We start from the raw sequence: 11807 nt of genomic DNA on the forward strand, positions 1-11807 counted from the left end.
ACTGGGGATGTTTAATAATGTTTCAAGTTATAATAAGCTAATGTTTTTATTTTTTATTTTTTATGTCAACTAGAGATTTAAGTTGTATTTTTTTGTATTGTATGATTCAGTGGCTTGACTACCTTGGTTAATTGAGCATGTGATTGCCAAATGTAGGTGACTAATGTGAGGCAACATGCGAGTTAAAAGAAAACATTAATTTCGGAGTCATTTCACTTTAAAGTTTAGGTCCAATTATAAAGGAAGTTGGGATTTATCTTCTTTATCTTTAGAATATTTTTTTAATTATTATTGAAAGTGGTCTTCTTCTCTTCTTTTTGTTGGGTCCTTTTTAAGTTCAAATTTGCTCAAGTAAATGTTGTTGTAAGGACGTCCAATGCCATCCTTCATATAAACTTTAAAAATTGAAGTTTGTAAACTGCTGTATTGATCCTTGGAAAAATATAGGGGGTTTTAAATCCTTGTCACAGGAATCCATAAGTGTTTACTAATTTGTATATTGACTTTGTGCCAGACTGGAAAAAGGTCCTTAATATGTGCCGATACTGGTGCACTTATACAAGAAGCTCCCAAGCAGTTTCAAGCTTATAGGGAGTAAGTTTGTATTTGATTAAATGGTCCAAAATATATACCTGTTAATAGTTTTTGCCTGGTCCTTTATAATATAAACCAATTCTGTAGTTTAGTAAGTTTATTCTTTCAGATTCTTATAATTTGTACTATATTGATTAAATGTGCCCTGCAGTCAAGAAATAAAGTTTTCCAGGGAGGAGATATCACAGATTAAAAGAGTCTCTTTAACACAACTTTGCCTTCTTGGCTTTCAAGCCATTGAGTTGCTTGAAGGATCATTCATAATCTGAAGCCGTCAACGTTTTTGTTTCCAACTGATTGAGGTAACTTGATATACTTGCAGTATATGTTGATCATTGATCTTTCCGGCTGCACATATAATCATACAATCCTACTCATCCACAAACTCCATTTAAAAACAACAATATTAATTACCTACACTTTAACATATGAACATATAAATCACAACAATGCATGCTAGAAAATACAGAGCCAATTAGAGCACGGCCAATATTTGTAACATCTCTTGCATAGAGAAGTTTGGTCTTGTTTTGACTTTTATCAAAAAAATTTGAGCTAGCTTCAAGCTTAAGATTAACTCGGATTGTAATGATATTCTGTTACTCTTGCTTTATCTTCTTGGCAAGTTGTGTCATTCAGTCTCTTAACTTACCTTTGGGTCTGTGTAGGAGGACTTGGATTAATAAAATTTGAGTTTCATTTGGGAAAGTCTTAAGATAGTAGCTTTACTTTCCATTAGAGACCAGATCAGACTTAACCAGTCTCGTCTCTTTGGTCATCTCCCCCCCCCCCTAACTCTTTATTTAGGCTTGTTCACCGTTGTGGCAACTGGCAAGTTGGCCACTTAATGTGGAGGCTAATGTTTCAATACCTCCAAATTTTAAGCAATTTGCTTTTGACACATGGAGGATAACTATTGGGGGCTGAACCATTTTTTATTCATTATTAATAAAAGAGGAGGGAGAATGTTTGGTGGGGTATACAAAATGTAGGAGAAAGGAATTGTTGAGCAGGCCTAGTTTTGGGAAGCAACCAATGATTTTGGAAGGAGAATGGAGCAAAGGAGACATAATTGTTAGGCAACCCAGCATTGTGGATTTGTGAAGCTTTGAGAGATATATGTTTTGGTTGGACAGAAAAAAAAGAGTAGAAAGATTGTTTGGCAGTTGAAACTATGTCTGTAAGCCCAAATAAACAAGTGGTCAAATCTTGGCCGTATCTCTTTGCTCTCTGGCTTTAAGCATGGTGCTTAATATGTACTGCAGTATCTGACTTTCAGCTGTGGAAGAATTGGTGTCTGGTTCAAGGTTATTCTTATCCTTTTTTGATTATATTGTGCAGTGTCAGACAAAAGCTATTCTCTTTCCCTTTAATTTGTTATGCAAGATCCTGATGGGTGGGCGTTTTTACACCTCAATGTTAGAATTTTGTTTGTGAGGTCTCCTTCATACACATCTATGGCAAAATGATGAACACAGAAAGAAAAGGAGGGCTTTGTGCTATGGATTAACATAGCTTGAGCTTCATGAATGGCAGAAAATAGGAAGAAGATGGTAAAATTTGAATTAATAAACTGAATTACAGCACTTTTGTATGATAATTCCACTTTCGAGAGGTGGATTCTCTCCTAATTTAGCCTTCTAAAGCTAACCCAAAACATTCAAACAATATTCCGCATGATTATCTCTCTCTATTAGCTCTATTTATAGAGCATTTCCGTAACAAACAAACTAACTTCTCCTTCAAGCTACTAACAACTCCCTCATTGCACCTCTTCCCTAACATCAGCTCATTGCATTCTGTTACTCTCATCTACTTAGTTTTTGTTGGTCTTTTTCAAAATTCTTGTTTCTCGAAATTCTTTGAGGAAACATCATATATTATGTGTATGCTTTGTAGGATACAATTGGCAGCACTAAGATCTTCATCGCGTTGCATAGATCTATGTTGCGGCTTAGACGGTTAGTAGCCTAATCTTTGATCTTTGTGCAATCAACTTGTAGCAACCATGCATAGACCACCTCGACTGAGGTAGATTTGACACAACTTGTCGACGATTATGAGATTAAGGCTAGCGACAAATCCACATTTTGGTGACCTGTCATGTGTAGAATTGCCAGGTTTTGATATTTACACATGTTTTTCCTGAAGTAATGCATCTAACTATTTGCTAGGTATATGAAGTTCCAATGTAAGTTTTTATATAGATAAGACTAGTATAGATATATTTGTGAAAGACATGCAGAGAGTGCATTTTCCAAAAGCAAATGTTTGTAAAAGTCAAATATAATAAGTATCAATGTTTGCTTCTGTAGCTTTCTGGCTTATTATAGCTTTTCAGTCTTTAGTCTTCATGATGCAGCTTTGCAGTTGCATACTTTGGCAGTTCAACACATCCTCAATTGGTTGCGCTCATTGCTCAAGTAAGTTTTATTCATTTGTATTGTTTCAAATTTCTTTTTAAAGTTAGATTCCAGATTTACATGGTTATCTGATATAAATATTTTTCTTAGTTCCCAAGGTATGAGAATTTCAAAACCCTAGTTCTAAGACACTATTAAATCAGGAGGGAATTCCTTTGTTACCTGCTTTAATAGGATCTGACCCTTTTATGGTTCTGCTCAAATTTGCAGGGTAGAGGGTTTTTCTGAGGTTAAAGGGACCTTTACATTAATTTTTAATTTTTTTTTTTTTTTTTTTTGTTGGATTTGCTCATTTCTGAAATATATATAGTGGTGTCTGGTTGGATCATTTCAGTGTGAAATCGTTGTACATTATGCATTTATACTTCTAAACAAATGGAGAATAAGAGAGTGAAGTCTTAAAGGCAGATATTATATCATCAGTGTATAGAGAAATATAGCTTCATGTTTTCTTCAGAGCACATCTTCCAGACCAAAGCCACAGTAGTTAACTATGATGCTACCTAACTAGCTTATGCTAAAATTTATAAAGTTTATTGTGAAGCTGGATTATACAACTTAAATTTACGTCTATCTGGATTCTCAATTTCTATCCTCTTTTAGCATTCATTTACACTCCCCTCCCAAGGCAAAAAAAAAAAAAAAAAAGAAAATGAAAAAAACCCGCATTCCCTCTATCATTTTTGCATGCCATGAAACAAACTCAGTGCTGGTTTGATTTTCTTTTCTTGCTGAATGCAGGATGAGGTAATTACTGCACGTGGTCAGGTCGAGCCTCCTGAATGCATATGATTTACCTACCATATTGTGATGATATACGAAACCCTGAAGAGGCAAGGAATAATTTTTGTAGATTAATTTGTAGGTATATAAGCCAATTTCTCAATTTTCTGCTAAATTGATCTTTGGAAACGTTCTTCAATCTTTGCAGCTTCATATGGATGTCACTTTTACGACCCCTCGTGCATCAAATGAAGATATTCAGAAGGCTGTAACCCTTATGAACGTGTAAATTTAGGAGATTTTACAGTATGCCAGTTTCCTAATCCTGGTAATCCTGGTAACTGTGTTCTTATTTGATGGTCACTTGGGAGTTAGGGCTCCAGCAATAGAAAATAGTTACAAAGAATAACAATGCTGTTTTAATATTTAGTAGTTTTAAACTGCATAAACTTAGGAGTTAATGCAGGTGATATTCCCATTATATAGGTGACGCAGAAATTGTCTCAATTTATTCAAGCATGTGAATGATAAGAAACACTTAATCACTTAGCTTCCTAGTTTATGGCAGTGAGTGAGTTGTATTGATAGAGGATATACAATTGGCTATATTGTCTTAGTTTACATTCTATTATTGTTCATAGAGTTCGATGTTTCTTAGTCAGTTATTCTATAGATTTGTGTTGCATCACAATTTTTTCATCTAAAATCATCATCTCTTAGCACTAACCAAATCTTGTTGCAAAAATTGTGTATGCTGCAGGGAATATCCCTACTACGATTTTGCCATATGTTGGCTATCACATTTATTCTTCCATTTAAATTTTTTTTTGCTCTGGCTTCTAGTAAAAGGCTCTCAAAATATGAGGTTTATTTTCTTAGCCTTGCAGAAGCACTATGCAGTATTACAGGCCTTGGCTCTGGAAGAAGATGAAATACCAGAAATCAAGGACGAAACCCTTCCTGATGAAGAAGGCATGGCCAGGTAGTGTGCTAAACTAATTTGGTTTCTAGCTTATGCAACTAACTTGATTTCTTCAGCGGCTCTTCACACCTAATTGCCAGACTCCCTTATTTTTAAAATTCATGAGAAGTTAATATTTGAAAACTACGCAGACTTTAGTCATCCCACTATGAGTTTGTTTTTTCTTATGCATCAGTGAATAATCATGCATGGTCAACATATTGGCTCATAACCATGAGGTTGTGGGATCAATCCCACTAGAGGCAACTTGGAGGTGGGGATTCCCTTACTTCCCCCCTCCCACTCCCAAGGGGCCTTGCCCGTGTACCCGGGCTGAGTTGACCAGTGCGAGGCTCAAGTCCGGTAGGGCGCATTCTCCTCATAAACCGAGACATTCCTATTAGGAAAATCAATATGAAATGGAAGGAGTGTTATCTACAAAGATTCAAACTTTTTTTTTGGTTATTCCCAAATAGAAGTGGACCGAGGCCACAGAGCCTTAATTATTGTTTTTCGTTTGTGATTTATAACCTGAATCTGCTGTGTTATATCCCCGACAGGCCTGGTGTTGTTAATGCAATAGAAGAATTTAAGTTGTCTGTCTACGGAGATAAGTATGAAGAAGGAGAGAGTATTGTTTCTGAAGCTTCCAGAAAACGGAAAGCTATCGCTGAAAAGGCAGTACAAGAGTCTGCTAACTATGACTGGGATGATCTTGCTGATAATGGAAAGGTTAGATCTTAATTTGAAACCCTCTTGCTCATCATAATGCTCTGCAGTATGTTCACTTTCTTAGATGATCTTTGCTTCTTTTTGTTCCCATTTTTTCGTCTCTTACTCTCGATTTCCTGCTTGCTTCTGTTTTCTGTGTGGCAGTTGAAAGATTTAACAGTGGCAGAGCTAAAATATTACCTCTCAGCCCACAAACTTCCTGTTACTGGAAAGAAGGAAGCTCTCATTAGTAGGATCTTGACTCACATGAAAAAATGAATCTGGCATTCACAGATTTATTCTGAGGAGAAATTAGCTAGGATTTTGACTCATTTGGTGGTTTACAGGTGTCTGTAGACAGAGGGCAAATTTTACAATACCAACATCACTGCCTCTTGGGCTCTTACCATGCTTGTAGAGGTATAATGCTGTATGCCATCCTTTTCAACTCTATTTTTTGAACATTTTGGTGTTAATCTTGAATGATTGGATGCCAAACACGTCGATGGTTTGATGTTGTACAGGATAAACAATCTGCTTAATATTGGTTTAAGTTGTTTCTTGTTACTACGTATTCATCGTTGTATTTTCTGCCTCTCTGATTTTGTTTGTGTTCATTTGCACTAAAAGGAGCTTTGCAAAATCTGAACTTATTTAGTTGTATATTCGTGAGGTCGCTATATGCCTTCAATTACTGCAGAGATGCAGAGTCTTGTACGGTGCTATATGCCTTCAATTACTGCACGAGATGCAGTGATGCACTGTCTTGTATGGCAGACAGACGAATAGACGATAGTAAAGGCAGCATCATCTCTTTTTTTATTTTTAACTGGATAGGTTGTGTCTTAGGTAACTGTAACCTGAGTGCATATTATGCTCTGTTTTTTTTTTTTTTTTTTTTTTTTTAAAAATTCTTTTGTTATCTTATTTTTCTTTTAACTTCATCTGCCACTTTCCTGAAGATTCTTCAAAAGGTTCTCTTTCTTTTTTCCACTCTTTTAAGATCTCTAAGAATCTCTCTGTTTGTCAGTTATCAATCTTTGTCTCGTTAAATCCCGTTTAATAAACTTAACAATGGCAGCATCATTTTCTGTCGTGGTATCTTTTTTTGGGTGTTTTTTTGACTATAGGTATATTTTGTCTGATAGTTGAGGGAGGTATGGAGATAAAGGATTATCAAACCCGATAATCCAAATTATTTAATGATAAAGTAGGTTTAAATGTATCTGCGTAAAATCGACCTACATATGGTACTCAAAAGTGGGACAGAAGATTGTGATTCTATTTTCTCGTCGGTTCAATGTTTTGCTACAGTGATATCTAGTTAGAGCCTGGCCAATTAGGCATTTACTGGTGATTTGGTGGTGACTGGTGAGACTGGTGACAAGAGTATCTTTCAAATGTCATAGGGCTTTCAAATGGTACTGAATGATTAAGATCAGATACGCAATGTTATTACTCATTAACTGTTTTACTAGTCATTCGAAAGATGAGATCAATTGTAACAGCAATTTATCTTGAAGCACATTAAGCAACAATTAGCTGGCAAAACTAGCTAATTTTGTTCTTACAGAAGTTGATATTTGAAAGTATATATTTAGATGAATTTAACAAGGATAGTTTGACAAGGTCTACATTTTTTTTTTTGGTGTTTATGAGTGATGGGAATCGATCCTAGGATTACCTAGAACCGAGATGGAAACTTTAACCAGCATATAAAAATTTTACTCCCTCGATTATTTATTAGCATACATTTACTTTTGACCCTTTTTTTTTTTAACTGATATTAGTATACATCTTGGTGGCTTGTAAATCTAATAAATAGGAGTTAGAGATAGCTCAAGTGGTTAGAGCCCCTCTCCTGATTTCAGGTGATCCTGAGATTGATTCTCATCACCGTCTTGTGGCTCTCTAAACACTAAAAAAATGATATGATTTTTCTTGAGAAATATTTATATTAGTCCGTTTTACCGTAATGTGAGTCATTGTATGCATGTGACTCTATTGGGCTAGGTGGCCTTATTGATTGTTATGACTTCTGACCTTCTATTGAAGGTCATTATCTTTTAAGATTTGAACAATGTTGTTTTGTTTCTTGCCTAACCAATTCACTTCCATCCATTTTATATTGTAATGTGATTACTAATTAATTGGTGGGAATCTCTTTTGGACAATACAAAATTAGAACACAGTTCTTGGCACTGCCTTTGAGTGGACTTGCATAGTAGTTGCATGTACCCGTAACTGTAAGTATTCAAATTTGTACGGTGCCTTTTTTTTTTTTTTATTATAGCGACATAATTATATCAAAATGTATACCAAGGTAGGAAAAATTGTTCCTTCCCACTAGAGATACTTTGATGGTGGGGATTCTTTTACCTTCCCCTTTAATGATAAAGTGTACCTTTAAATATTGGTCTATAAATCGTGAGGCTTGAAGTCAAGTCAAAATATTATCAAAATTAACAAAGTAGGATCAGTTTATTAATATTAATTATTACGTAGTAATGAAGTCTTTCTAAAAAAAAAAAATATTATTATTGAGGTCTGACTTTTAATCTAATTGCTTATTAGTACGATTACAATACATGTGCTCAATCAATTTCTAAACCTAATACGAGTGTCAATGTATAATCTAATTCTCCCTAATTTATGGATGTAGTTAACACATTATTTAATGAGACACACTATTTAGATGAGTCGGTATCATCTTTTAGTTACATATTTCGTTAGCATCACCCTAATAAAATATCGTAGTACGTCTATCTTATTGACAGGAAATTTACGTGGTCAGCTATATAAAACAAGCTTCACGTTACTAACAAACTACAAGAAATTATAATCAAGTATTAATTAAACTACGTGGTAAGGACGGAAAAACGGAAAAACTTATTGACTGTTCCCTTTCAAGCTCAGGAAACGGTAGTATCTCTTCAATCCTCCCTAAACCTTCGCTCATCTTCTTCCTTCATTCCCTTACATGTACCTCGTTCGCTGGCGATCCGCCAGCGAACTGCCTCTCAACAACCTTGTCAATGCGTTCTTCCTCACATTGTTCTTCTTTGCAGCTTACTTCCTACTCTGCTGTTGGAGAGTTAACATACATGATTATGAAACGACGACGATGCCTATCCCTTTGTCTGAGATCATTGCTTTTTTCTCTCTTCTTGCCTCTCTTGTTTACTTCATTGGGTTCTTCAGCATCTACTTTATTTTCCCACGTAAATCTAAAGTAGATGCTGAAGAACCTGCACTCCCCGCCACCTCAGACTATGTGGAGTCTGTGGTGGTGATGACTGACAAATGGAAAATTGAAGAGCAAACCACGGGGAAGTCCGTAGAGGGCCTGCCCGTGGAGGGTTTTGACTACGAGGCTGCGTTCAGGCAATATCATGAGATGGCAGTGGGGTACGTGCAGATGCCTGTAGGGGTGGTGGGGCCCTTGTTGCTCGATGGGAAGGAGTATTATGTTCCGATAGCCACGACTGAGGGGTGTCTAGTGGCTAGCACCAACCGAGGATGCAAGGCAGTGTACCAATCCGGTGGGGCTTATAGTAAGGTGTTTAAGGATGGGATGACTCGGGCGCCTGTGGCGCGGTTCGGGTCGGCTAAGAGGGCTGCTGAGGTTAAGTTCTTCTTGGAGGATCCTGGAAATTTTTATGCCATTGCTGGCATATTTACCAGGTTTTTATGGTTTTATTACAATATAAACTAGTACTAGTAAATGTACTCAATTTGTAGATAATGTTCATTGTTTATATATGCAGATCAAGTGGTATTGTGAGATTGCAAAGCATAAAAAGTACAGTAGCAGGGAAGGATTTGTACATGAGGTTTAGCTGCAGTACAGGAGATGCAATGGGTATGGATATTGTTTCTAAAGGTGTACAAAATGTTCTTGCTCACCTTCATGCCCACTTCCCTGACATGGATGTTATCAGCATATCCGGTATATACATAAACATACACTTGATTTTTACGATATTCAAGATGTATCTTTGACCATCCTATCACATGACTTGATTACATGTTGATATGCAAAAAAAAAAAAAAAAAAAAAAAAATCTAGGATTAATATTTTTATAATGATTGTTGAATTCTAACAAGATTTTACATGACACTGTTTTCTTCTTCATATAGTACGACATTACTCGTAGTATCAAGTATGTACTTTGACCTTGAAAAGCAATTAAGTATTGCAATCATTTTGAGACAAAAAGAGTATCACACCTTTTTACAGTCACAATAATGAAAAAAATTGAAGATTATTTGTTGTATACATTCATAACTGGGACAGGAAATTACTGCTCAGACAAGAAACCAGCAGCAGTGAACTGGGTGGAAGGCAGAGGAAAATCAGTGGTATGTGAGGCAACCATAAAGGAAGAGGTGGTAAAGAATGTGTTGAAGACAAGTGTGGAGGCCTTGGTTGAGCTTAACAACCTCAAAAACCTCGTTGGATCGGCGATGGCCGGGGCTCTCGGTGGATATAATGCTCACTCTAGCAATATCGTTACTGCAATTTTCATAGCGACAGGCCAAGATCCTGCTCAAAATGTGGAGAGCTCAAATTGTATTACTATGCTCGAAGCTATTAATCATGGCAAGGACCTCCATATTTCTGTTACCATGCCTTCTATTGAGGTAATTACCAACATATTTAAATATAATTACTCGTAAATTTTATCCATACGTTACATCATAAGATTTTTAAGAATTACGGTCAAAACTTAAGCTCGAAAATCATAATCATCATATTATGAAACGGGGGAGTATATAGTACTATAGTAGACACGACTCATAAGAATGCATCGATCGAAAACTTTTCTTGACGTACGATTGTCACGTTCCCATATATGTAGCTTTGCTACGGAAGAACATTTTGTTTGTGTTGAAATTAATTCTCTAATTTGCATTAACCCACCTGATCATATCCTGACAACGATTCCAATTAGTGAAACTATGAAAATCTTATTTCATTAATGACACCTGCATCTTGTATTTCCATGCATGAACCATCCACTTGTATAATTGATTATTAAGGTTCAGTCTGTAGATTCTGCTGCTAACAACAAGTTTTTCACATATACCTCATTGGTCCCTTGTTCTAATATTTCAAAAATATCTTATGCAACTGTTATATATCTTATGTGGCACAACCAATTACCCATTAACCAATTAAACAATTACTCTGTATAAAATGAAAATGTAAGCAACTGTTATATATCTTATGTGGCACAACCAACTATCCATTAACCAATTAAACAATTACTTCGTATAAAATAAAAATGTTATGCAACTGTTGTATATCTTTCTTGTACAACATTAATTTTTGGTGTGATGTACTATTTCGATGTAAAAAAAGACGTTGTATTATTTATTAATGATTACTTTAACTAGGATTATATGATTAATTAGAAATTAAAATGAAAATTTTCTCAGGTAGGCACAGTAGGAGGAGGGACCCAACTAGCATCACAAGCAGCATGCTTAAATCTACTAGGAGTAAAAGGGGCAAACAAAGAGAAAGAAGGAGAAAATTCAAGGGTTTTGGCAACAATTGTAGCTGCTTCTGTTCTTGCTGGAGAGCTCTCTCTTTTATCTGCTATTGCAGCTGGTCAGCTTGTTAAGAGCCATTTAAAATACAACAGATCTACCAAGCATATATCACAACTTACTTCTGCTTGATTATTGTTCGCTAATTAGAATTATGGACAATCCTAATTGAATGTACGTGAATAGTAAAAAACAAGTTGAAATATTGCATGTATTAAGAAACGACAAAAGTATATACGTAGTAAGAAACATGGAAAAAAGTTTGTAATTCAATGTTGGTCTTTTTTTATAACTTTTAACTAAGCTTACACATCAATAAATGCTTTCAACTTTGGAATACTATTAGAATTCCCACTTGATAAATCTAAATGTTCTACTCAATGAAAATAATAGTAGTAGTTAGTTGAAGGGTAATAATCAGAATCTGGATGAATTAACTTCACAAAATACAAGACTATTATTGGCAGCCACCACTGTTTACTTTCTAATTTTGTTGATTGTGTTCTATGGCAGATAAACTGTACTTCCACAAAATTCCAATTGCATTCGAATATAAGCTAGCTCACATTCTTTAAATCACCTCCCATTGGTATTTTTCCTTTTGACTTCTCAAGATACTCTCACATTTACAAAACTTATTAGAAACCGATTAGGTAATTAGAGTTACTCAACCTAAATTCTAAATCCAACTCGAAAATTATTGTAAAGATTTTTGTAATATAGATTAACCCACGTTCTTAATCAAGCGGATGGAGTATAACTTGTAAATTCCATCAAATATTCAAATTACTACTGTAATAATTATGAAAAAATTATCAAAGATATTCGGAATTATTTTG

General features: G+C 35.3%; 1 protein-coding gene across 1 annotated transcript; it reads left to right on the plus strand.

The window, feature by feature from the left end:
* Window positions 1-8397: 8397 nt before the first annotated feature.
* Window positions 8398-11284, plus strand: LOC110696360 (3-hydroxy-3-methylglutaryl-coenzyme A reductase 1-like). Its single transcript, XM_021873648.1, has 4 exons — window positions 8398-9096; window positions 9180-9361; window positions 9710-10056; window positions 10855-11284. Exons 1-4 carry the CDS (start codon window positions 8537-8539, stop codon window positions 11098-11100), a joined length of 1335 nt encoding a protein of 444 aa, XP_021729340.1. The 5' UTR covers window positions 8398-8536; the 3' UTR covers window positions 11101-11284.
* Window positions 11285-11807: the final 523 nt, after the last annotated feature.

This window comes from Chenopodium quinoa, unplaced genomic scaffold (genome assembly GCF_001683475.1).
Source record: "Chenopodium quinoa cultivar QQ74 unplaced genomic scaffold, ASM168347v1, whole genome shotgun sequence".
NCBI classification, from domain to species: domain Eukaryota; kingdom Viridiplantae; phylum Streptophyta; class Magnoliopsida; order Caryophyllales; family Amaranthaceae; genus Chenopodium; species Chenopodium quinoa.